This window comes from Lepidochelys kempii, chromosome 1 (genome assembly GCF_965140285.1).
Source record: "Lepidochelys kempii isolate rLepKem1 chromosome 1, rLepKem1.hap1, whole genome shotgun sequence".
In the NCBI taxonomy this organism is placed as follows: domain Eukaryota; kingdom Metazoa; phylum Chordata; order Testudines; family Cheloniidae; genus Lepidochelys; species Lepidochelys kempii.
This window is the reverse complement of record NC_136380.1, coordinates 207,630,835-207,658,285: the sequence shown is the minus strand read 5'-3', so window position 1 is coordinate 207,658,285 and position 27,451 is coordinate 207,630,835. Positions and strand designations below refer to the sequence as shown.

Sequence of the window (27,451 nt, the reverse complement as noted above, 5' to 3'; positions counted from 1 at the left end):
CCTGGCGCGGCGCGGCGCGGCGCGATTTCCCCCGGAGGCTGCTGGGGTGGAGAGTCTGAGGGGGCCCCAGGGGCTCCCGCTGCACCGAGGTAAAGGCGAGGCGGGGGGCGGCATTGCAAAATAGTCACCGTGCCCCCGGGGCCGGGGGCTGGGCAGCCCCTCAGAGAGCAGACACGGGGCTGGCGCTCCCCAGACCGGGCCGGGGCTGCGGGGTGGCTGAGCTGGGTTGCGCCGGGGCTGCGAGCGGGGACTGGGCCGGGCCCTGCTCACGCCGCGCGGCCTCGGCGCTCCTGGGTAAGTTGCGCTCTGGGGTTGGGGGCGGGCGGCCTGTGAGAGGGGCCGGACCCAGCCACTACCCCCCGCCAGTTCACAGCGCGGGGCAGGCAGGAGCAGAGCACCCCCGGCACCCCCCGAGAGTGTCCCAGTCACTGCCCCCCGGCAGCACCCCCTGTGCCCCCGAGAATGGCCCCTCTCCCCTGACAGCGCCTCGGGAGCCCCGCCCTCGGGAGCGCCCCTGTTCCCGCTCTGGGAGCGCCCCATACCCACTCCTGAGAGTGCGCCATACCCCCGCCCTAGGGTGCCCCCCCGCCCAACAGCGACACCGTGAGCGCGTCCCCTGTGCCTCCCCCAGGAAGGGTCCCGTACCCCATGCCCAACTGTGACCCCGGGAGATTCCCCCCACCCATACCGCCTTGCCTGACAGCACCCCACCCGACAGGAATGCCGCCAGACAGCCCTTGTACCCCTGCCATCCAATAACGATGCTGCGAGAGCAGCCTCATATCCCGGCTTGATAGTGCCCTGGCTGTACCCCCCATCCAAGAGCGCCTCCCATGCCCCCTTAGAGCATTTTCAACTCCCTTGCCGAGAACACCCCCCCCCCGTGCCTCCTGATAATGCTCCCCTAACCCCCACCTGGTAGTGATGGCAGAGGAGTGCCACTGTGCCCCCTGAGAGCACCTCCTGTGCACTTGAAAGCAACACCGTGAGAGCAACCCTGTATCCCGATAGTGATACCATGAGAGTGCTCCCCATAGCTCCCCCCAAAAAGTACCTCCCATACATCCTGCCCAAAAGTGCCCCATATACTCAGAGTACCCCATGTACCCCCACCCAACAGTGATGCTGCGAGAGTGACCCCCACATCCCCTACCTGACAGTGGCACCACGAGAGTGCCTGTCCTCCCCGAGAGCACCCCCATTTCCCCCACCTGGCGGAGATGCTGTTAAAATGTCCCCCACACTTGCCCTGGGATGCTTGGAGACGGTTGCTAGAGCAGGCTCTATCCATGCTGTGAGAGGGGTTCTCTCGGGGCCATGCTGGCAGCCGTGGCACTCTTTCTACATAAATTGCATGGATTGGATTTTATTTTCATTCCATAATCTGAATTTCAGAAGATGTCCAACCCACAGGAGCAGCAGCGACAGTTTGGAATTATGTCCGAAATCCCTGGTGAGGTCAGGGGCCTAGCCAGAACTAGGTGCCCATTGTGCACAGAGCTCTTCTTGGCCCCCAAAATCCTGCCCTGCCTACACACGTTTTGCATGGCCTGTCTTGAACAGCTGGAACCCTTTTCAGTGCTCGGCTTCCAGGCGGAGGATTCTGACTTAACCTCAGATGGATCATGGCTCCAAGATCATAATCAACCGCCGCTCAGCGTCCTTTGTCCTGTCTGTGACACAGAGGTGGATTTGCCACCCGGCGGCATTAATGACTTGACCACTGACCACCTGGCCATGAATGAGGTGCTACTGGAGACCCTGCAGGCGCAAGGCCCAGGAATGCTGTGTGACCTCTGTGTGGATGGGGAAGCTGTGAAGCACTGTCCTACCTGCAAAGCCAATCTCTGCCACTTCTGCTGCCACGCTCACAGGTATGGGAGGAAGCACCAGAGGCAGAGAGCAGACGTGTAATCAAGCCCTTCCAGACATGAAGACTCCATTGCTGTTTCTGGCCTTACACAACCATATGTAATATATATACGGTGCCATCTGTCCACCTATGCATGGTAACCCCTTAGGCCAGAAGTGTCCACTTAGGTGTTTGGTGTCTGATCTGAGCCTGATTTTTTGGAACCTGTTGAGCACCCACCACTCTAAAGGAAGTGAATGGGAGTTGTGGTTGCTCAGCATCCTTGGAGTCAGGCCCTGGATGTCTGAGGTGGGTTCCCAAATATCGAAACACCCAAATTAGTGAACAATTGTGAAAGTTGTACGGTGCCTCGCCCATTGTGGCCACGGCTGTCAGGAACCTGCCCACACATTCTCTTCCTCCTCATAGCCAAGGTGGGGACAAACAACAGAGTGGACCATGTGGGAGAGCTGTGCTCATCTACCTAGGCTGATCTGGTTCAGAGGCACCATCCGCCAGTCAATAAGTCCAAACTTTTGGGGGATGCTCCAACAGATATTGGTTTATTTTACATTTAAATGAATGTAGCACAGCAGAAAAATAAGAGATTGACAGCCCTGGAGACTGAAACCTGCTGTTCCCAGAGCAGGTATAGCCAGGGCAGGGGCAGTGCAAACTCCCTGCTTCTTATCCAGCCCTGTCCTGGAGAGACCCCAGCTCGAGAGGAGAGAGGGCAGTTCAGCCTCCATTGGGGCCTGTCTATTGAGGTTGCCTGCAAAGAGGCAATTTTTAAAGCAATAATTGTTTGTGTGTATGTTTTAAAGTTACTTCTGTGTGAATTTGAGAACTGGTGTGGAAAATTTCAGCCCCAGAGGAGAAAAGGGTAGTGTTGTGCAAGTCCTGATGTTAGCTTAACTACAGGGCTTACTTCCAGTCAACTCAGTCCATGTACCCTCTGGGTGCCCACAAACATTCATGAACATATCCTCACCGTGCCCTGCAAGCCAGGCAGCCAGTAGCTGTAACACAAGCAAATTTCCCTTTGCTTTGCAGCATTTAAGGCAGTTGTAGAATGAAGCTGCGGTAGAGTGAGCGAAAACTGAAGAGGTGTCAGCAGGGGGGAAGAGAGATGTTTCCAGGTGAGGTTTGAAAAGAGCCAAGAGGTGATGAGGCAGAAGTACAGGGTGGCTGCTACAGATGTAGGTGCTGCAGAGGAGGTTCTTGCATCAACAGTGGTGTGACTGTGTGAGGAGACAAAGAAGTGCAGTGCTAGGGGAGAAAAGAGATGAGATCTGTGAGGCCAGCTGGAACATGTATGTACATGGTTGGTGGGGACTGGAAAAGGACCAGTTTAGAGCCATTCTGGCAGCTCTAGACTGGCCAGGGAAGTCCACTGTGCTGGAGTAGCGCTCTGGGCCTGTTTCCTCCTTGTTTAGTGCCCTCCAACATTGCCAGAACGTTTCAAAGTGTCTTTTGCACTACCAAGAATCAGGCTAGATTCTCTACTGCGTCGCCAACATGTAGACACTTACACCTTTGCAACAGGATCTTGATTCCCAGTCGCCCTGCACTTTGTACAATCAGTTACACCAGGGCAAAATGTTACTATTTCTACATGGGTAACCTCTTACACCCAGTTTGTCTACACAAGATACTGGACAGCAAGGAATTGAGCTCCAGAACAGCAGCTTTTCATACTGATATAAATAGCCATCCAAGGTGCAAGGCAGTAGAGATTCTAGCCTAAGGGGCCTGACTCCAGTCTCATCTTCTGATATCACTTGTACACTGGGGTCACTCCATTAATATCAGTGAAGCTGCTCCCGATCTACACTGGTGTGAGATCAGGCCCAAGGAGGACCACTGGGAACTGGGTCATAGGGCGCCAATGGAGTTTTGTGAAGATGGGAGTGCTGTTGCCATGCTTCTTGGTATTACCGGTGAGGGATTTCAGCAGAGGTGACATCCAGGGGGTGTTACAGAAATGCACAAGGTAGCTGTGCAGACATAACACAAGTAAGAGGAAGAGAAGAGTTCAAAGAATGAGGCAAAAGGAGAAGTCTGAGAGCGCCCTGCTCTGCCCTGTGGTGGTTTTGTGGGGCTCGGGTGGTGCAAAGCAGCTCTCAAGCTATCCTATTGTCTCTTGCAGGATTTCCCCTGCATTGGAGAATCCTTGGCTGGTATAGAGCCACCTTAGCATCTCCTACCCCTCCTCAGACACTCACAGCCATTGGTGTAGGGGGTATGGCTAGGACTCCGTAATGCCCTATGGATCCCCCAGCTGCTAAATGTCCCCTGGGGGCTGTTGGCAGGCAGCGTAAAATAGAACAACATTGAGACTGCTTTGCCATGTGTTTGGTACTGGCCTGGCAGCTGGATAGCCCCGGGAGCTTTCTACCATGCCCCCACCTCAGCTGTGCTAAGCAGCCACAAACCCTGAGCCTAGAAGGGAGATGGCATTTGGATTTAAGAATATTTAGTATGTTACCATAGGTCCTTATTTGACTCTTGCCTGGTCCTGATCTCCCATCTCCCTGTCAAGGGTATACAAGTTTGTGTTTGAGTGAATAAAAGGCAGGTAAAAAGAGCCAGATTGACAGGTAAGGAGCCTGAGATCCCCTAGTCGTCCACGGAAGAGGCAGTGGCTGAGCAAACTTATCCATGCTGCTGCCCGCCAGCCCTCACCTGGTGGCACCCACCACCTTCCTGCTGCACTCATCACAGTGGGTTCTGGGGTCATTGCAGCTATCCTGCTTCTGTCAGGCTCTGTAAGGAGAGACTACCTGCACCAATGGTAAAAAGAAAAGGAGTACTTGTGGCACCTTAGAGACTAACCAATTTATTTGAGCATGAGCTTTCGTGAGCTACAGCTCACTTCTCACGAAAGCTCATGCTCAAATAAATTGGTTAGTCTCTAAGGTGCCACAAGTACTCCTTTTCTTTTTGCGAATACAGACTAACACGGCTGTTCCTCTGAAACCTGCACCAATGGTGTGACAGTTACCCCCCTGGTCCTCATATAACATTCTCCCATCTGAGAACAGCATTGCCAGCATGCAGGGAGCCAGAGAGCAGCTAATAATTAGCACAAAGTGAAGGCAGGTTGCAGATGATGTCATCTTTCATATGGAGGTGTGACTCAAGGAGATTAAAGATCTCATCATGTAACATCGCCATCTACTGAATCAGGCTGGAGTATCATATGTTGTGGCTTGTGGTCCATGAAGGTCACAATGTGAGGGGGTCATTGACTGCTCTGTAGGAATCTGCGAGTCACATGTTGCAAGCCCAGGTTTATCTCTTATACTTCCTTCTAGGAGACAGAAGAGAACAGCTTCCCATGCTGTGGTGGATCTAGAGGACCTGAAGGGCTACAGCCGGACTGAGAAGCCAATTCTGTGCCCTTCCCACCCTTCAGAGGACCTGACGCTGTTCTGTGAGCAGTGTGAGCAGCCTGTGTGCCGGGATTGTGTGGTGGGCAAGCACCGGCAGCATCCATATGCCTTTACTGCCAATGTCATCCACAAGCATGGAGATTCCATGCGGGACCTCCTCAAGAGCACCCAACTGCACGTGGACACCCTAGAAGGGGCCCTACGCCATATTGAAGGAGTCAGCAGTGCCATCTGCAATCGTGTGGAGGCAGTGGCTGGGGAGATCCGCACATTTGCAGATGGATACATAAGGGCTATTGAAGAACACCGGGACCAGCTGCTGAAGCAGCTGGAAGGCTTGAAGGTGCAGAAGGAGACCCTGTTGCACTTACAGAAGGCACAGCTGGAGCAGCTACTGATGGACATGAGGACTGGGGTGGAGTTCACTGAGCGCCTGCTGACCAGTGGCTCAGACTTGGAGATCCTTATCACCAAGGGGGTGGTGGCGAGCCGGCTGAGAAAGCTGAACAAAGTGGATTATAGCATCCACCCTGGAGTGGAAGATGGGATCCAGTTCTCTCCCCATGAGAAGGCTGGCCAGTGCTGTGGCTATGAGGTTTTTGGGACCATTCTCTATAAGGCAGTTGATCCAGCCAAGTGTGTCCTGCAAGGGGAAGGTATGGGGACAACTTGATTCTGATTGACCAATGATAAAAGTGGGGGGGATTAGGGTGAACCCTAAAAAACCCTATTATAGATGTCATTCCTTAACTGAAGGGCTGCATAACCACCCTGGGGGCAGCCCTGGAGACCAAAGACCATAGTTTATCTAGGATAGGTGCAGAGCATGCAATAGTAGGTCAAACTTCTTTACCATTGCTTCTTGTCATTGTCCCTCATCTCTGAACTGGATAGACCAACTCTGGCTGAGCAAGTAGTTCGGTCTCCAGGGTACAGATAGTCCTTGGCCTCTGCTGAAACTGACCACAAGTGGGGACCAGTTAGTACATATTGTAATGTAGACAACTGTCCACCAAGAACTTTGTGAGACTGTCAGATGCATTTCATACAGGCCACTGAGCATCTGTCAGATAGAACTAACTTTGGGTCACTCATAGCCTGGGCTAGATTTAAGAAGAAAGGTTCCTTGTCCCATTCAGCCACTTCCGTATTGACTGCAGATGGAAGTGTGGCCTGCCAGGATGACAGTTCCCAGTATGCAATGCTCTGTCTTGATCGGAGTAGAAGGTCACATTGCACAATGGGACATAACATCTGCAATCCCTGCCTCCATGTTAAAGATGGGGAAGGGGGCTGTACTCGGCCCTGGATAGCAGTTAAGCTATCACTATCCTATAGGTTTACTTCACTGTACATCTCTAGTGTCACTACTTTTTAAAAGAAGAAATAACCGCTATTACGTTTCCTGAAGGAAACTGGTGATCATTCTACACTGGTAAGTCTGGGGTTGTGTTCTTTAGTCTAGGATCCCCTGGCCTCTGAGCTGTAACAAGTGAACTCTTTCAGGGAAAGGGAGGGAAAGAACCATGGCTGTCCCAGCCCTTTGCAGTCAAAAAGCCACTCGTGTGCAAGGCCAGCATCCTATAGAGGCAGCTCACCCCAAAAGCCCTCGTCTCTGTTGCAGCCCCTTTACACCAACAATGGCCCTAAGGGACTGGAAAACCAATGGAACCGGCTCTTGGAGAATATCTCCATCTCAGGAGAAAATCCTGCTTCTGTAGAGCAGTGGAATGGCTCTGTATCCCGCCCTGCCATGCAGGGGCAGGGTGTATATTGGGGGTGTAGCTGGGTAAGGGGATGAGACTGGAGTGTCCTTGCACTCTGGCTCTTTTCAGCTGTCACAATGTTTGCTTCGGAGCTGAGCCTAAATTAGAGCAATGCTTGTTCTGAGGACTGAAACAATCGCCAGCCCAATTCACAAACCAAGGGACTGCAAAGGGGCATACAGCCCACTTCTGAGCTGCACCTTCCAATCAGGGCACGCTTGCCATCTGTGGGAGGGCTTGGCCAGCAGGACACTAAAAATGTGTTTGGTTTTACTTTTCATGGAAGGGGCTCAGCGAAGGGGAACCTTGTAAAATCCTGGTTAGACAGAGTGAAGTACAATGGGGAGGTTGGGAGTTGGAAAGCTGCTGGCTGATGTCAAGCCAGCAGCTGTATGGAACAGTAAGGGACAGTTTGCTCTATCTTTCAGATCTCCACAGTGCCCGTCAGAATCAGCTGGCCAGCTTTACTCTGCTGTGTAATGACACATCGGGAGAGCAGATGGGTAGAGGTGGAGAGCCCATCTGGGTCACTATCATCCACAAAGACAAGAAGGACTGGTTGGTACTTTCCGTGGGATGACCAGAATGGTTTTGTTTGCCTTCTGTCTTGCTTTAAAATCTCTGCTACACACTTTCTTAGCCCCTGTCTCTATGTACCTCCATGTTTGCATTCCCCTGTAAGTAAAGAGCTTCCATGGGCAGGCCAGGATTTACAGAGAGAATGACATAATGGTGCTTCACCCAAGAGCTGTGGGCCCAAGTACAGCCCTGGGGTTAAATATGACCTTATGGAGGTCTAAAACAGAGCTACCTCCTCATGATTTTATCACAATATATGGGCATTTTTAAAGGCATAGTGGGTGTAAATCACTCTGATCTGGCAGCATTTTACATCTACTGCACACTGGGTGTTTGCACATGATCCAAGGCAACAGAGAATGAGGACTTTTGTTTCTGTTAACACCTATTTAAATTAAATGAGTGATTAACATTTTGTATACAAGATGCCTTTGTTAAAGCATCAGTAATCTATGTCCTTCAGTTAAGGTGACTGAGCTCAAAGGAAGCTTGGAAGTCTTCCATGAAAACCAGGGAAGCCGAAACTTGCCATTCTAGGTATTACTAAGGCAAAAACACAAGCAAAAGAATTTCTTTTGAAAGATGCTTTGAGGCCATCTTTTGTATCAAAAAGCAGCAAGAAAGGACACAAGCCCAATTTAAAAAAAGCTTTTGCAGGTCACCTTTAAGAATGTAATCTGTTCCATTTTATGAAAGTTAGGTACAAGCAAGGGCAAGTTGCCAACATGGCCATTGTTTTGGTGCCCTGATGTAGAAGAGAACATAATGCTAAAGTTCTCTGTTATAAGGAAGAATAAAATAATTTAGCATTCAGGACTCCAGCTTTTGCCATATATAGTCTGATGTGGGGTTTATGCCTTGGTACAGAGCAACACCACAACAGTTGCAGCATAGTCAAAAATCAGATAAAGGATAGGGAAACAACACTATATACATAGCTATCTGTTGATCAAGGAGCATTGTCAGAGGACATGTCTCCAGTCCTTCCTCCTGCACTCTGCACCATTCAGGATGAATGAGATGTGTATGCCACAATGCTTAGAGGGGAGTAATTTTGTCTGGGGACAGAGATGGATGAAGTCACATTAGCTTGGTTTCTCATTTCTGTGTATATATGATCACTTCATCCACTGCTGAAATCCAGTCAGCCCTAGGGTGAGACGTAACAGCTATGTAGTAACATAAAGCAACACTTATAACACAGTTTATGACAGGAAGTGAGGTAGGCGACTGTATTCAGTTGAACCAATAGGGGAAAACCAAACCAAGATTTCAGAAAGATTATAAACGGTCATGCTTCAGGGCACAATCAATTCTAATTAATGGTGGTTAGGAAGAAATTTTCCCCCGGGCAGGCTGTTCCATAATTGTCTGCTGCTGGGTTTCTTGCACCTTCCTTTAAAGCAGAACAGTACTGGCCACTAGTAGAGACAGGCTACTGGACTAGTTGGAGCACAGGTGTGATTGCGTATCGCAGTTCCTATGTGACTACCTCGTGATTTCACTGGGATTTTCACCACCCTGGTTCCCTGTGAAACCGGAATTGGGTTAATTTCATAAAGGGACAGCCTGCCAGTAATGATCAAAAATAGGGTCACAATGTTAAAGATGAGAGTCATAGCCCACATCTTGATTCTTAAGTTAGGTGACTCAGCCCTCTGCCCTTCTTGTCCCTGCTGCTTCCTAACTGGCTTTTCTGCAAGCAGCTACTCTTTGAGACAGAGGCCTGGTCTATACTACAGAGTTAGGTCAATGTAAGGTGGCTTACAGCAACCTAATTATGTCAGTGAACACACTACAGTTTTGCTCCTGCCGATGTAAGTGCCCTACTATAATGACTCCATTTCCATGAGAGCCATAGGGCTTATGTCGGTGTAGTTGGGGTGATGGAGTGTCTGTGTAGACATTACCTTACTTACATCGGCTGTTGGCTAAACTTCTTGTCAATTCCGCGGCTCCATGCTAGTGCCATAAAATTGACAAGAAAACCGCTCACAGGGCTGTCACCCTGGGGCAGGTGGGGACTCCCCAGGCTCCCCACTACCAGCTGGGCTGCTGCCCAGGCTCCCTGTTTAGAGCCAGGCTGCCCCAGGGGTCCCAACTCCCTATTCCCAGCCAGGTTGCTGCCTGGCACCTCACTCCCCATTCCCCACTGGGAGCCCGAGTGCTGTCTAGGCTCCCTACTGGGAGCCCGGCAACCACCCAGGCTCTGCTTGTGGAGCTCCCCACTGAGGCAGCTGTCCCACTCCCAGCAGGGAGCCAAGAGCAGGGTGGGGACAGCCAGGCTCCTGGCAGGGAGTGGGAGCCGAGAGGGGGAGGAGCAGCTGGGTTCCTGACAAGGAGCTCCAAACAGAGCTGAGAGCCTGGGCTCTCAGCCCCGCACATTGCCTCTCTTAAGTCAGTGGAAGTGCTCTTGGTGAGGATGCGCACCACTGACAGAAGGAGGGCAGGGTGGACGTGACTCATCACAGTAAGTGGTGGCTGTAAGTCGAGCGAACATGAGTCCATTTATTTTGTAGTGTAGTTATGCCCTGAGAAGTGACACTGTGTCCAATGCGTCTTATCTTATGGGATAAGCTGCCTTTCCTTTTCTCTTGTATTTTTCCTCTGATCTCCTCTCTGTCTTTGTCCCCTCCCTTCCTTAGCTCCCTTCCCCAGTTCTTCTCCCACTCTCTCTCTTCTATGTTGAGATGGTAGTAGTAGTTGTAGGGTCTAATTCAAAGGTTTACTCTGGCTGCTTTGTGCCACTTCAGTGATTCAAAACAGCTGTAAACCAGATTAACTGCAGAGTGTCACAAAGCAGCAAGAGTGTACCAGTTTAACTGGGCCCATATGTCTCATGAATGATGCACTGCCAGCACTCAGACATCAGATGCAAATAGAGTTGCTAGCAATCCCACTGAGACAGCATGTGCCTTGCTGTCCCAGGTGCTGGGGGGCAGTTATGCAGAGTGAAATGATCCTTACAAGATCATGGTCTGAGAAAATTAATAGATTCAGAGTTTTCAAGACCAGAAAGGACCATTGTGATCATTTAGTCTGAGCTCCTGTACAATGCAGGCCATAGAACTTCCCTAAAATAATTCCTAGAGCATATCATTTGGAAAAGTATCCAATCTTGATTTAAAAATTGTCAGTGATAGAGACTCAACCACTATCCTTGTTAAATTGACTAATTAGTCTCACTTAAAAATTTGCACCTTATTTCCAGTCTGAATTTGTCTGCTTCAACTTCCAGCCATTGGATTGTGTTATATATTTCTCTGCGAGATTGAAGTGTTCTTTATTAAATATTTGTTGCCCATGTAGATTCTTACAGACTGTAATCGAATCACCCCTTAACCTTCTCTTTATTAAGATAAATAGATTGAGCTCTTTGAGTCTATCACTATCTGGCATGTTTTCTAATCCCCTAATCATTCTTGGGTCTCTTCTCTGAACCCTTTCCAGTTTAATCAACATCCTCCTTGAATTGGAGACATCAGAACTGGATATAGTATTCCAGCAGCAATTGCACCAGTGCCAAATATAGAGATAAAATAACCTCTACTCCTGCTCAATAATCCGTTGTTTAGGCATTCAAAGATTGCATTAGGCCTTTTTGCCACAGAGTCATACTGGGAGCTCACATTGAGCTAATTATCCACCACGACCTCCAAATCTTTTTCAGAGCCACTGCTTCCCCGGACAGAGTCCCCCATCCAGTAAGTATGGGCTACATTCTTTGTTCCTTAAGGTGTACATTTACATTTAGCTGTATTAAAACACATATTGTTTGCTTGTGCCAGTTTACTAAGCAATGCAGACCACTCTATATTAGTGACTTATCCTCTTCATTATTTACCCCTCCCCCAATTTTTGTGCCATCTGCAAACTTTATCAGTGATAATTTTATGTTTTCCTCCAGGTTATTAATAAAAATGTTACAGCGTAGGGTCAAGAACTGATCACGGCAGGACCTTGTTAGAAACACATCTGTTTGAGGGTGATTCCCTGTTTATAATTACATTTTGAGACCTATTAGTTAGCCTGTTTTTAATCCATTTAATGTGTGCCATGTTAATTTTACATCTTTCTCGTTTTTGTTCAAAATGTCATGTTGTACCAAGTCAAATGCCTTACAGAAGTCTAAATATATTACATCAATGCTATTACCTTTATCAAACTTGTAATTTCAACAAAAAAATGTCAAGTTAATTTGACAGAATCTGTTTTCCATAGATTCATGTTGGTTGGCATTAATTATATTACCCTCCTTTAATTCTTTATTAACCCAGTCCCATATCAGCTGCACCATTACCTTGCCTGAGATCACTGTCATATTGAAAAGCTTATAATCAACCATGTCATCCCATTTACAGTAACTTCTCGCTTAACGTTGTAGTTATGTTCCTGAAAAATGCGACTTTAAGCAAAAAGATGTTAAGCAAATCCAGTTTCCCCATAAGAATTAATGTAAATAGGGGGGATAGGTTCCAGGGAAATTTTTTTCACCAGACAAAAGACTATATATACACACACACAGTATAAGTTTTAAACAAACAATTTAATACTGGTACACAGCGATGATGATTGTGAAGCTTGGTTGAGGTGGTGAAGTCAGAGGGTGGGCTATTTCCCAGGGGATGCCTTACTGCTAAATGATGACCTAGCAGTTGGCTGAGCCTTCAAGGGTTAACTCGTTGTTAATGTAACCTCACACTCTACAAGGCAGCACAAATGGAGGGAGGGGAGACAGCATGGCAGACAGAGACACACACCCTGTGTGTGTGAGAGAGAGAGATGCACATTGCTCCTTTAAGTATGCTGACCCCACTCTTAAGTACACTGCCTTTTTAAGTTAATCAGCAAGCTGAGATGGCAGCTGCTGCCAGGAAGCTCCCTCCGTTCTGAGCCTTGTTGTGTGTCCCCCCTGCTCTATGGAAGATGGGGTAAGCGGGGTGGAGGAGCAGGAGGGAGGGGGACACCCTGATATTAGCCCCCCTCTTCCTCCACCCCCACAGCATGGAGGAGGCTCGGGGAGCAGCTCCAAGGCAGAGGGCAGGAGCAGCACATGGCAGTGGGGGGAGGGACAGCTGAACTGCCTGCAATATTGATAGCCTGCTGGGCAGCTGCTGCACAGGGAATTTAGGGGAGTGGGGAACTGATGGTGGGGCTGTGGGTCCACCCTGGTTCCAAGTCCCCACCAGCTCGCTGCAACGGGCTGCTCTTCCTGCAAGCAGTGGACAAAGCAGGCGGCTGCCAAACAACCTTATAAGGCACAACTTTAAACAAGCATGTTTCCTAATTGATCAGCAACGTAACAACATTAACTGGAACAACTTTAAGTGAGGAGTTACTGTACTCTTTTTTAAAATATTTAATATAATATTAAATATTAGCTTTCTTCCAGTCTTCTGGAACTTCCCTGATATTCCAAGACTTATTGAAAATCACCATTGATGGCCTAGCGAGCTCTTCGGCCAACTCTTTTAAACTCATGGATAGAGATTATCCAGACTTGCTGATTTAATGAGTAATGTCAGTGCTGATGTTCATTACATCCATGACTGAGTGGAACAGTGAATGCTTGTCAGGGAGAGGAGTGGTGTGGTGTCCTCGATGAAAGCTTCAGCTTTTCCATACTGGCTGTAGGTGATGTCTCCATCCCTGTTTTTGTCTCCTGTGTGGCCCATGTTGCCCATCACTGTTGTATCGAAGCACTGTGATGATACAGCTCTGAGCAGGGTTTTTTATTGTGAGAACTTGCAGTGGATACAGCTTGCAACATATGCACAATCTTTTGGACAGGCCCTGCTGCTTTCCAGGCTCACTAGTAAGAGTGAGAGCTGGCCTTTAGCCTTTGCTCGTAGGAACTGAAAAAGCTCAAGTTTTCCTTCTTAAGATCAAGAGCTTTGCCACTTCCTCTTGCATCCATGAAGTAAGAAAGAAGACTCCATCTGAAATCCAGATGATGCTCTGACATTGCACCTGTCTTCCTTCCTCTGCTACAGTATTTCTGCTTCTCCTCTTTCCATACTCACGGGGTTGTTGCAAATCATTGCAGTATAACTGATTTTCTTTGATCTTCTTGATATGGTACTGTGGCCTCTGATAGCAGGTATGTGTGTGAAATCTACAGCACATTCATCATCATTCAGGGGTCTTTTATACATGTACACTTTAGATCCCTGAACTGGGGCATGGGGTAAGAACCTTCCTATAAATCTAATTCACTAAATGATTACCTATTAGATCATTTTTTTACAAGTTACTGACCTTGCTTCCCTCTCTTTTTGTATTTATAGTATAATCAAGCCGAGCGTGTGTGATAAGAGGGATGGGACTTACCACATTTCCTACACCCCTGAGGAGCTGGGCACATATACTGTCTGCATCTGTGTTAAAGGGCAGCATGTACAGGTAGTCTTTCAACTTACTGTGATTGATGTAGCTCAGGGGTTCTCAAACTTCATTGCACCGCAACCCCCTTTTGACAAAAAAATTACTACACGACCCCAGGAGGGGAGACTAAAGCCTGAACCCGCCCGAGCCCCGCCGCCCCAGGCAGGGTGGCCAAACCCCAACCCCAAAGGCTTCTGTCTGGGTGGGGAGCCTGTAGCCTGAGCCCCGCTGCCCAGGGCTGAAGCCAAGGGCTGAAGCCAAAGCCTGAAGCCCCCAGGCGGCAGGTCTCGGGCTTGGGCTTACGCCCCAGGCAGTGGGGCTTGGGCTTTGGCTCTGGGCCCCAGCAAGTCTAACGCCAGCCCTGGCAACTCTATTAAAATGGGGTTGCAACCCACTTTGGGGCCCTGACCCACAGTCTGAGAACTGGCATAAGGGGCAAGGCAATAGTGAGTCAAGCCCAGTGAGCTATTCCCGTAGGTAATCCCTAAACCTCCTAACTCCCTCTGCCCTAACCACAGATGCTTTCTGCCTTCTCTATTATGTAATAGGCATTATTCCGTCAGTACTCCATCTGCATGCCCTGTTCTTCCCAGTGGAACTGAGGAACTTGACTCATCCCCTGCACCAGCTTCTTTCCCAATTCCCAGAGCACCTAGTTAAAATCATTCTCCCACTTGCTGGTCTCTCCCAATAAAGGAGCCTACTGGAGCCTCCTGGAAAGCACCCCAACTGTTATACCAATAAAATAATAACCAGCAGGATCTTATTAAAGGGGAAAAGGCAAAATGCCACATTGATTGTGAATACAGAAAGAATCATAGTAAGCAGTTAGTTATAGCTATAACATTCCATTCAATTTCATATTTATTCACACATTCATTCATACACACACACACACACACAGGTTCTGCAAGGTTGTTATCATAGTTACCAGCCTTAGAGTTGCTCATGCCAAGCCACTGTCCAGGTGGCCTGGACATGAGGAGGGAGCAGGGCCTTGTCAGATGCTCATCTGATGCTCCTGGAAGTTGGTTTGCAGAATCAGACCCCAAAGTTCTCACTTTCTAGAGTCCATTTTTAGAGGAATTTCTTTCTATGCCAGTCTATGGGAATTGCTTCATCATGCTGTTGCTGAATCAATCAGCAGATGGCATATTCCTGATGGCTCCATGCTGCCAGATGTTATCTTGTTCTTTGGTTCTCCCATTCCTGAGGCTGTTGGGTGGATTCCAGTCTGCCCCCCCCCCCCGGGGGTCCTTTGGTTATTTCCACTTGACGCCTTCTTCAGCCGATGGACACTGGATTCTTAGGCTGGCACCTCCCTGATCATTCAATTATTATCCACACCAAGCATCCATCCACATACATCCTCTATCTCTATTTTAATCACAATTGTTAACAAACTGAGATGAATACAACAAAAGGGCGTGGAGTCTTTGGGTGCTGTTTCTGTTGTTACAGAGTATTGCTTTGAGAACAGACTCTGTCTTAGAATGTACTTTAACACAATTAGCAGCTTGCAAGGTTCACACATAGAGGGAGAGAAACAGTACCAAAAACCAAGAGACCTCTTAATTAGTAATACCCTAGAATTTAAACTATGGGGAATCAAACTCATTTGTGATTTTAGAACTTCTTTAATATGATCCAACATAATCCCCCTTTTGACACTAAGATTTATAATAGTCATTGTCACTTTCTATGTAGCCTATTCAAGAGAAGGTACTGTGAGGCAATTTGAGTTTGTGATTCCAGTTCATCCCACATACATGATCCAAGTGATGTATCTTTACTACAAGGTTCTGGGGCAACAGGCAAGGTGAGGCATACCCACTTTTGAGGAGTCCATTTGGTACAACCTCTAGTGTCCAATAGCTTCCCTCCCTCCCTCCCTCCCTCCCTAGCCCACTGGCTCAAGGTCCAGGGTAGTCAGAAGAATCCCATGTGTAATATGGGGAGTGGGCTAACCTTCAATACCTTTGCCTCCAAGGATTGTTGGTGTGCAATTTTGACAACAATTTCTCCCATTAACAACTCTGGTTTTACAATACTGGAAACGTATTGCATCCTTTCACATTGATAAGTGTCAAACAATGATCTCTTTCTTTGTTTTAACAAATGCATCAAACCCTTAATATTTCCCAATATGACCCAGAACATTTCCTGTTCCAAAGTAGCTAGGGCAAGTATCTGCATTTCAGTGCATCCCATAGCTATAGCTGTGTAGTTTCCTATTTCTAAATTTTTTCTTATGCATAAGCCATGTGGTAGTATTAAGCCACTGCCAAAGATTCCATCGGGCTTTTAGGTTACCCAGACCAATTTGGACCAAGTCTACATTGGCATGTACTTGTTTTTGTATCAGGCTGTCCTGTAGCTGGGACAGAGAGCTTAATTTATTTTTAATTACCTGCAGGTCTTCAGTATTTTTTTTATTTTGTTTTTAAACACACAACAGTGCTAGCAACAAGACAAAACATAGAACACAAAACACAATTTCTATTGTGACAGTAGATTCATGGTATTGGGTTGCTCTTCAGCTGGCATCAGCTCTTCCTGATTTTCTGAAAGACAAAAAGAACATGTTTCTACCCCTTTTTGGGGTGTCAGATTATTGCTTAAAATGTTTCTTTTGCAAATACCCTTGCTGATTGCAGGCAAAACAGAGGAATTACCCCCATATTTTCCTGTTTTTTGTTCTACAGGTGGGCCAGGTTTCAATGGCTTCTATCTTTTAAGGGTTATGGGGAAATTATCCCACTGTTTAGTCATTAGATCCATGAGGTGTGGTACCTCAGTTTTCCTTCTTATATAGCAGACCAAGTTTATAATGTTTTTCCTGCTGTGTTAAGCTTTAAGTTTATTTACAGGTAATAGCTGCGAAGCATCATTATCATATGACCTTAAAGGATTTTTTCAAAAATCATACACACTATACATTGCTACAGGGGTACTTATCATTAAATTTATTAAAGTTATCTTGTTATCCCATGCCTTTTATTTAGACAATTTATTTGCTGACCAGGTGTGTCCTTTATCTGCAGCTCCTTTGTGCTGCTAGTTCTTTCCTTCCTTTATCATTTAGGTAATTTGCATTTTCACAGAAGCTTCCTGCTTTTGCATTTAAAGCCATCAGCAGCTCAGAGACTCTATCTTAAAAGGGACACAATCAACTTTCACCAGAGTTTTGATCACTTTTAACTTCTGCTTCCAAAACACACAGCAATCTGAAAAAGAAAACCCAACCTATTGTGGCTCCCTTTGGAGCCCTAATAGCATTTTAATGAAGTAGCATGGTATATTTGCATTTCTTTTGCCCCTTCTACAATATACCCTGCACATGTTCTGGGGCAAATGCACATTCCTTCCATAGTTTAACTTCTATAACATTATCCATATCAATTTTTACATAAGGTGTAACTATTTCTTTTTTTTTTTTTTTTGCTTACAGAGTTTTCATGTACCTTTATCAAAGTGACAGTCTGATTACTCAGAGCCATTTTAAGGCTCAGTGTTTGTAACATTGCTTCTTTTTGTTTTCTGCACCTCACTCCTGCTGTTGCTTCAGAGGGGCACTGTCTTTTTAAATTATTATTATTTATTTATTTACTACAGCTCTCATCTGCTAATTTGTTACAAAACCAAACAAACAAAAACCAAACAAACGAACAAAAAGAATCCAGAATTTTTTTTTCTATTCTCCTGATTTTGACTGCCCTGCTGCAGCCACAACTTAAAAACATTTTAAATTTTGTAAAGCGTTGAGTTACCTTTTAAGGGTTAATGCCAAATCCCAAAGCCAAACAACACTAATTACCTGTGTCTAGCAAAAAGGTCGGTCAGTTTTGCAACTTTGAATTAAAGAGTCAAATGGATTTTTAGTGGCATTATTGAAAACAAAAACAATTGATCCTTAGAACTTTACATATTTACACACGCACAGATAGATACATACACATTTTCTTTTCCTTAACATCCCTTCCACACTGCTCTGTTTTTTACATCTTACATTCCCTTTATACATTTGAGGCAATTAAGTTCCAATAGAACTCACTTCTGTTCTTTTAGCAAATTTGACTAAATTGTCCAGTCAAATTATTTTAATCAGAGAGTTTATTTTTGCCTGGCTAATTTACAGACATTCCTTTGGCAAAGGGCCCATTTTTCCTTCAGAATGGCTGCAAAGAAACCAAGAATGCTCTTTCTCCAACACTTTTCCTTTTTAACATTTTCACAAAGTTTAGCTGCTTAATTCCCTCCAGCCTCTGTAGAGTTAACTTTTTCACTCTCTTTTCACTATTCGACATTGGTGAGGCCTCATCTGGAGTACTGTGTCCAGTTTTGGGCCCCACACTACAAGAAGGATGTGGATAAATTGGAGAGAGTCCAGCGAAGGGCAACAAAAATGATTAGGGATCTGGAACACATGACTTATGAGGAGAGACTGAGGGAACTGGGATTGTTTAGTCTGCAGAAGAGAAGAATGAGGGGGGATTTGATAGCTGCTTTCAACCACCTGAGAGGTGGTTCCAGAGATGATGGTTCTAGACTATTCTTAGTGGTAGAAGAGGACAGGACAAGGAGTAATGGTCTCAAGTTGCAGTGGGGGAGGTTTAGGTTGGATATTAGGAAAAACTTTTTCACTAAGAGGGTGGTGAAACACTGGAATGCGTTACCTAGGGAGGTGGTAGAATCTCCTTCCTTAGAAGTTTTTAAGGTCAGGCTTGACAAAGCCCTGGCTGGGATGATTTAATTGGGGATTGGTCCTGCTTTGAGCAGGGGGTTGGACTAGATGACCTCCTGAGGTCCCTTCCAACCCTGATATTCTATGATTCTGTGATTCTCTTTGTAATTATGCCTGGGGGTGCCGTACATAGGACCTTCTCCCCCTTCACCTGCTGTAATGGCTGCTACCTGTTTAGAGGCAAAGCCCAATTTTTGTCTCAGACTCTTAATTAGTGATTCACAATTACTATGATTTGCAGGTGCTCTGCCCTACTTCAAGGTTAATTTCTTTACCATACCTTGGAGCACACGATTCTCTCTTTCACTTTTCTCAGAGGCTTTAGCTTGGTCTGCCAGGAATCTTTCTCTCTTTTTTGTATTCCTGGAGTGCCTCTTTCACTATTTTCAGCTGACTTTGGGTATTTGTAGCCAGCACCTTCCAATTGTCTGCTCCCTTTTCTGTTTGTGCCTTTTCCTCTTTACATGAAGACAAGCGGAGGTAAGAATCCTTACATGCCTCCCACAACAACCAAATTGCTGCTGCATCTCTTTTGGCAGCACTAGAAGGTTTGTATATGAGGATATACTGAGCCAATCTATCCTCTAGGTCCAAAATAGTGCAGACATCAGCTAGGGCTTGTTTAGTCCAAGGACTGTGCCCAAATTTTTGAAGGATTTGTTTAAAAGGTGTAATTTTTTTTTAACGAAAGGCGAGGCTGGAGCGCCTTTTGGCTTCATTCCTCCCTCTCCACCTGCTTTACCCTGTGTTTTCTTTAACATTCTAACAAATTTTTAACTTCTCTGTCACTCCTGATTTTATTCAGCGAGTGGCTTCTTTGTCTCCCCTGGTTTTACTCAGCGGGTGACACAGCTTAGATTCCCTGAACCTGCTACTCTTTATTTCAGTGAGTAGCTTAGCCTGGCCCGTGGACCTTCTTGCTGCCCCTGATACCTCAGTGAACAATAGGACTTAGGTTTAGCTTAATCGTAGCTTAATCATACAATCATAGATTTTAAGGTCAGAAGGGACCATTATGATCATCTAGTCTGACCTCCTGCACAATGCAGGCCACAGAATCTCACCCAACAACTCTATATTCTTTCCCCTCCTACCTTCCCGGAGGCCAGCAGGTCTGGTCAGCCTGCTTTCCCCTCCTACCTTCCCGGAGGCCAGCAGGTCTGGTCAGCCTGCTTTCCCCTGCTACCTTCCCGGAGGCCAGCAGGTCTGGTCAGCCTGCTTTCCCCTGCTACCTTCCCGGAGGCCAGCAGGTCTGGTCAGCCTGCTTTCCCCTGCTACCTTCCCGGAGGCCAGCAGGTCTGGTTAACCTAATAGAAATGCCTAGCTCAATAGAGCTGGCGGTGTGCACACCAATATTTACAATAACTGAGGTTTTTTACCAATATTCCCCCTTTCGCAATTCTCCATCAAAATGTTATACCAAAAAAATAATAACCAGCAGGATCTTATTAAAGGGGAAAAGGCAAAATGCCACATTTATTGTAAATACAGAAAGAATCATAGTAAGCAGTTAGTTATAGCTATAACATTCCATTCAATTTCATATTTATTCACACATTCATTCATACAAACACACACACACAGGTTCTGCAAGGTTGTTATCATAGTTACCAGCCTTAGAGTTGCTCATGCCAAGCCACTGTCCAGGTGGCCTGGACATGAGGAGGGAGCAGGGCCTTGTCAGATGCTCATCTGATGCTCCTGGAAGTTGGTTTGCAGAGTCAGACCCCAAAGTTCTCACTTTCTAGAGTCCATTTTTATAGGAATTTCTTCCTATGCCAGTCTATGGGAATTGCTTCATCATGCTGTTGCTGAATCAGTCAGCAGATGGCACATTCCTGACGGCTCCGTGCTGCCAGATGTTATCTTGTTCTTTGGTTCTCCCATTCTTGAGGCTGTTGGGTGGATTCCAGTCTGCCCCCCCGGGGGTCCTCTGGTTATTTCCACTTGACGCCTTCTTCAGCCGATGGACACTGGATCTTAGGCTGGCACCTCCCTGATCATTCAGTTATTATCCACACCAAGCATCCATCCACATACATCCTCTATCTCTCTTTTAATCACAATTGTTAACAAAGCGAGATGAATACAACAAAAGGGCGGGGAATCTCTGGGTGCTGTTTCTGGTGTTACAGAGTATTGCTTTGAGTCTCTTTCTGTGTGAATTGCTTTGAGAACAGACTCTGTCTTAGAATGTACTAACAAAATTAGCAGCGTGCAAGTTTCACACATAGAGGGAGAGAAACAGTACCAAAAACCAAGAGACCTCTTAATTAGTAATACCCTGGAATTTAAACTATGGGGAATCAAACTCATTTGTGATTTTAGAACTTCTCTATGATCCAACACAACCCTGGCCCTTCCAACTTTGCTGCAGCCTGCTTTGACCCCTCTCAGAACTCCCATGATACTCAAGCTCCCCGCTGATCTATTGCACCTCCCCGCTGCTGATTCCCTGGTCTGCCTCCTGCTGCCCACTCAGCCCTGGCTGATTCGCTTTATAATTATCTACCCATTATCACTACCAAGTTTTTAATTGCCTTTTGTGAGGGATTTTGTCAAAGGGATTTTGAAAGCCCAAACAAAAGGGTTATCAGTTCTCCTTTATCTGCTATTTTGGCTTGCTCAAAACATTCTACTAGATTGCAGAAGCTGGGTTTTCGTTTGTGGAAGTCATGCTGGTTTTTCCCTTTCACATCTTGTTCCTCTAGCACAGTGGTTCTCAAACTTTTTTTTTCGCAGACCACTTGAAAATTGCTGAGGGTCTCAGCGGACCACTTAATGATCTTTCCAAATGTTCTTTGTACTGTTAGCTAACTATTGTAAAGTGCTTTGGATAAAAGCGCTATATAAAAAAATTAAGTTTTTTTGTTCTAAAAATAAAAGCATACAACTCATATACATAATCTTATCTTTCTAATGCGATGGATGTGCCCTCTCTTGCCCACCACCGCAGCTCCTGAGCTGGGGTTGGGAAGGGGAGGGGTCTCTCCCTTTCTCCTCCACCACAGCAGCCCCTGAGCTGGGTCTGGGAAGAAGGGGGGGTCTCTCCCCTGCCATAGCAGCTACAGAGCTGAGGCTGGGAAGGAGGGTCATCTCTCCCCAGCAGCCACAGCCCTAGAGCTCGGGAAAGTTGCCTCTTTCTCTGGCTGCCACATCCCTGCACATTCCAAATTCCCCCCACCCCCTCTTCTCACCCCACTACCCTCTACCAGCTACCCCCTATTTCCCCAAGGCCACCACCTCACCTTACATGTGCATCTTCTCCAGGATCCAGGCACCTAATTAGTGGAGCCACGCCTGCGCGGCTCCACTAATTGGATGGGTGGTCCTTCATTCTCTTGTGTGCAGCCACCCATGCACACACCTTAGAGGGAACTATCCGCGGACCACCTGAATGGAGCTCATGACCACTGGTGGTCCGCGGACCACAGTTTGAGAACCTCTGCTCTAGCAGATTTGGTATTAAAGTCAGGTTCACTAGTCTGTAATTGCTAGCATCACCCTAGTTAAAATTTTGCTACTTTTGACACCCTCCAGTGCCCTACTACGGTAGCAGGGTATGCTGGGCACACAATTGCCTCTCTGTTCTCTTCTGCTCTGCAGGGATCACCATTTACTCTGACTGTGAAGAACAAATTCCGCAGACACCAGGGTGTGTTTCATTGCTGCACGTTCTGCTCCAGCGGAGGCCAGAAAGCCGCTCGCTGCGCTTGCAGTGGGACCATGCCAGGTGAGCTTTTACTAAGGCCCAGATCCTCATAGATTCCAAGGCCAGAAGGGACCATTGTGATCATCTAGTCTGACTTCCTGTGTAACACAGGCCACAGAGCAGATCTTTTAGAAATAATTCCTAGAGCAGATCTTTGAGAAAAACATCCAGTCTCGATTTAAAAATGGCCAATGATGGAGAATCCACCATGACCCTTGGTAAACTGTTGTCAGGGACCACAGGTCTTGAACATTGGTCCACAGGGCTCTTAGGCACCAGTAAGTTCAGACATGCCACCCAGTGACTGCTAACAGTCACCAGAACTAGAAGCTGAACTCTGACAGAGGACTCCAGGCCTGGGATGTGACTGGTGGAACTCTGGGGGTCCTGACTGGGTCCTTGCTTGTATTTAAACTGCACAGGAACAGGAAGTTGTCCATGCAACTGGGTTGGCTCTGCTTAAGATTATTTTTCTTGTACTACCTGCTTCTATTGCCTGACTCTGATCTCCTGGTAACCTGACCCTGCCTGTCTCCTGGCACCTAACTGTCAGTTTGCCCTGTGGCCTATCTCGGACTCTTATCTCCTAGTATCTGACCTTGCCTGGCTCCCAACTCCCGCTCTGACCATTAGGTCAGACCGCCCATCTCCTGGTCATGACAGTTGTCCCAAATGTGTGCTTATATTTTCTGTCTGAATTTGTCTAGCTTCAACTTCCAGCCACTGGATCATGTTATACTTTTCTCTGCTAGGCTGAAGAGCCCATTTTTGAATATTTGTTCCCCATGTAGATACTCAAAGGTATTCTGGTACCTAACTCCGACTGAAATCGAAGCAGGTCTCCCAAAACTGTTTGAGCCAAGAGCATTTGCCACATCCCCTCCCCTCTCACGTAGCACTGTGTTTATAATCACTATGGGCCCACTTCAGCCACGGCATACACGTCAGAGTGCCACTGGTCAGCAGGAGCGTGAGTACATATTGTCTGGTAGAATCGTGCCATGACCAAGGGATGGAGAAAGTGCAAACAGCTCTGTTCAGACAGAATTTTCAAAATATTCAGCTTCTCTTGACCTTGTGGGGCTGGAACGCTCTGAGCTCTGGCTCTATCCATGATCCCTGGGGCCTCTTGAGAACATTCTTTCAAAGTTCAGCTTGGTCACTCATTTCATCAGAGCTGGTTTCCATGGCCCTGCACAAGACTCATGCTTGTCTTTGTACGGTTTGCCTGTTGTCAAAGTAGAAATGACTTCTTCCATCCCCCATACCTGACCTGTAGCCAGCTCTGGCAGGAGCACACTTCCTATCCGTGAGGTCCAGGGGGTGGTACAGGCTGGCACGGTGGGATTCAGCAGAGCTAAGGTTCATGATACATCACAGGCAGTGCGAAGAGTATGAACAAGAAGGCGCACGTTTCTTAACAGTGGGGGTTGTCACAGTTCTACAGGATATGTGCTACCCCCCAGTCTCTTGGAGGAACCCTATCAGTGTGCCAGATCCCCAAGGGTCCCCACTCTTCCTGAAGAGTAGGCCCTGCAGTCTCACCGCCTCTTAGGCTGAGCCTCTGGGCTCCAGCGCTCCCTCTTCTCACCGTAAGCTCTGCTCAGCAAGTCCAGCTGAGATAGACTCCTGGTACAGACTGGTACACACATTAGGGACTAATGTACCACAGCCAGTATTTGCAGTCACACCCCAAACAGCGTTTTCAAAGCAGAATAGGATTTATTAGCCAGCTGGAACAAAGCAGGGGAAGTCCTTAGGTTAGCACGACGCAATAAAGGTTAAAGCATAATCCATTTTGGTCAAGCCAGAGCAATTGACCAGCCAAGCTGTAGAGAGTTCCATTTCCAGGCTCGCTCTCTCTCTCTCTCTCACTTCCTCAGTCAGTTCCAGTAGAGAGCTCCCAGCTTCTTCCAGAAACTACCTCTTTATTCCTGCTGGACTCATCTGTCCTTTGTTCTCCAGGCAGGGCCGCACACAGTTCACAGCACTCCTGGCTGGAGCTTCCTGCTATTGAGTTTCAAATCATGAGTCACTGGAGCTTGCATTTTCTCTCTAGACCCCTTGTTGATCTGAGTCAGTTTCAGCCACTGCGTTAATAACTATTCCAGCAGTTCTCAAACTGTGGGTTGGGACCCTGTTTTAATGGGGTCACCAAGGCTGGCATTAGACTTGCTAGGGCCCAGGGCTGAAGCCTGAGCCCTACCACGCTGCGCCAAAGCCCACAGCCCCCTGCCCAGAGCGGTGGGGCTCAGATTATAGGCCCCCCCCGCCCGGGGCTGCAACCCCTGGGCTTTGGCTTTGGCCTCCTTGCCTGGGGCGATGGGGCTCGGGTGGGCTCCTGGGGTCGTGTAGTAATTTTTGTTGTCAGAAGGGGATCGCAGTGCAGTGAAGTTTGAGAACCGCTGCTCTATTCATTCCACCGGGGGTGGGGGACACACACCTTTGTCTCTTAATCTGCCCTGAGAACAAACTTAATCCTCTCTTTTCCCCTCCCCCTCAGTGGATAGCAATGCAACATATGGGGGGAAACTGAGGCACCCATAGGACTCATAAAAATATTTTTAAAATTTCCATTTAATCACAGGAGTAATATAAACCACTGGAACAGTTTACATGGGCCGTGGTGGATTCTCCATCAATAGCAATTTTTGATGTTTGTTTAAAAAATCTTCTCTAGGAATTATTTTGGGGCAGTTCCTTGGCCTGTGTTATACAGGAGGTCAGACTAGATTATCACAATGGTCCCTTCTGGCCTTAGACTCTATTAATCTATTAATAGCTTTTTGTTGGGGATTACTAGGGTGGTCACCCCGTGTTTTGTCCCTATTTGTTTGAAGGATTCTGGCCCTGCCAGCCCAAAGCAGGAATACCTCATTGTGTGTGCCATGCCCTCTCAACAGGGCTCTCTCTGGCTGTCAGCCAGCTGTGAGTCGGGAGCACACTCAGGAAGTCACTAGCAGCTGGAACTGTCTCTATATGCTATTTTCAGCAATGCTAATGTTGTTTCTCCTCTATCCTTGTGACGGGTAGGTGGGTACCAAGGCTGTGGTCATGGTCACAAAGGTCACCCCGGCTGTCCCCACTGGTCCTGCTGTGGCAGAGCAATTGAAAACTCTGAATGCTCAGCTGTGCCGCCTGGTGAAAACTTGCAGAGAAGCTTGCTCAAAACGGTGGCTCTCTGACTGGTGGGTAGAGTCTCCTAGAGCTGCGGGGTCTCCGCTGGCTGGGACTCAGGCCTAAACCAACAGAAGTGCAGGGACTGTCACGTGGTCCTCATTGCCAGGGAGCACCTTACCGAGATACAGAGCTGCTGTGTGGGCTGGGAAGGGAGACATGTTAAAATAAAAATGTGCCTTATATTCCATCCTGGGGCTGTGTGAGACCAGTTATTTCATGTACGGTCGGGGGAGCCCTGGGAGTCATGTCACTGACTTCTGCACAGTGAGGAGAGACTGAGGAATTCCACAGTCAGTCTCTAAACTCCATGCCTGGGAGAACAGGCTCAGAGAGGAGATAGCACAAACAGCCACCTCCTAGAGGGTCAAGACACATCTTGTTCCATGGGGTCAATGTTCCCTGCCTCTGCTCCATTCTTAAAGGATGATTATAGTGAGGCCAAAGATGCTGATTGCGTCACATTCCAAAAGGTGTTCTGCACGTGTTTAGAAGAGGCGTGGCTGCTTACATATTTCTTAAGCCTCTCTGTCCAGCCCAGGGCTAGATCCTGACCACAGATGGGTGCAATACTACACAATCTCACTCAATGGATCTGCTATTTTGTTTGCAAACTTTACTCTCCCTGCGATCTCCAGGTGTATTAGCTTGGGCTGTATCTTTTTAGATCCCACAAATGAAACAGGATTGGTCTAGAACTGGGGTGGGGAACCTTCGGCTCGCGGGCCAGATCCGTCGTCCTGCTTAATTTCATCTGGCCCGCAGCAAGTCTCCGCACCGTGGGCTGGGAGCCCTGAGCATCAGCAACTCCCCAGAGCTGCGAGCACTGGCTGGCCCTGCTGCCGGGGGAAGTTAGGGTGTCAGGCCGGTCGGTCAGCTGCCCCTGTGGCCCCTAAGCACCGGGGCAATCAAGAAAGCTCTGAGTCTGCGTGGTCCTACCCCAGCTGGTAGGTGCCACCCCCGCAGCTTCCATTGGCCAGGAACCGCGGGGACGGCATGTGCAGGGGCGGACAGCGCATACTGCACAGAGCTGCCTGGCCACATCGTGGCCACTTCTGAGAGCGGTGCGGGGCCAGGGCAAGGGGGGAAGCCTGCCTTAGCCTCACTATGCTGCCAGCCGGGAGCAGCTTGAGGTAAGCGGCGCCCAGCTGGAGCCTGCACCCCAATTCCCTGCCCCAGTCCTGAGCCCCCTCCCACACCTCAACCTCCTCCCAAAGCCCACACCCCCATCCAAACCCCCTGCCTGAAGTCAGAACCCTCTCCTGCACTTCAACCCCCTGCCCCAAACCCGAGCCCCCTCTCACGCCCCAACCCCCTCCTATAGACCGCACCCCCACCCCAATCCCCAGCCCTGAGACCATTCCTGTACCCTGAACCCCTCATTTCTGGCCCCATCCCGGAGCCTAGGGGAAGCCCCAAGCCTCCGCACCCCCACATGGTGTGGGGTGTGGCCCGTGACTGAGTTTTACTGTGGGTCAGTGGCCCCCGATAGAAAAAAGGTTCCTCACCTCTGGTCTAGAAAATACTTGGTTTATGGAAATCCAAGGAAAACTCAAGGTGCTGGAGGAAGGGGATTGGTTTTGTTCAACATGTTCATTAATGATCTGGATGATGGGATGGATTGCACCCTCAGCAAGTTCACAGATGACTCTAAGATGGGGGAAGAGATAGGGTCCCGAATGACCTAGACAAATTGGAGGATTGGGCCAAAAGAAATCTGATGAGGTTCAGCAAGGACAAGTGCAGAGTCCTGCACTTAGGACGGAAGAATCCCATGCACTGCTACAGGCTGGGGACCGACTGGCTAAGCGGCAGTTCTGCAGAAAAGGACCTGGGGATTAC

At 47.8% G+C, this 27,451-nt stretch overlaps 1 protein-coding gene across 1 annotated transcript; it reads left to right on the top strand.

The window, feature by feature from the left end:
- TRIM45 (tripartite motif containing 45) lies at positions 1 to 25,799 on the top strand. Its single transcript, XM_073309954.1, has 7 exons — positions 1 to 89; positions 1,396 to 1,874; positions 5,170 to 5,903; positions 7,442 to 7,571; positions 13,880 to 13,994; positions 22,327 to 22,453; positions 25,466 to 25,799. Exons 2-7 carry the CDS (start codon positions 1,399 to 1,401, stop codon positions 25,615 to 25,617), a joined length of 1,734 nt encoding a protein of 577 aa, XP_073166055.1. The 5' UTR covers positions 1 to 89; positions 1,396 to 1,398; the 3' UTR covers positions 25,618 to 25,799.
- Positions 25,800 to 27,451: the final 1,652 nt, after the last annotated feature.

Bases quoted from the DNA above. Each gene is read 5' to 3' on its own strand.
- TRIM45 (XM_073309954.1), top strand. From the start codon at position 1,399: ATGTCCAACCCACAGGAGCAGCAGCGACAGTTTGGAATTATGTCCGAA. The intron at 5,904-7,441 runs GTATGGGGACAA...TCTATCTTTCAG, and splicing joins GTGTGTCCTGCAAGGGGAAG to ATCTCCACAGTGCCCGTCAG. The intron at 7,572-13,879 runs GTTGGTACTTTC...TTGTATTTATAG, and splicing joins CACAAAGACAAGAAGGACTG to TATAATCAAGCCGAGCGTGT.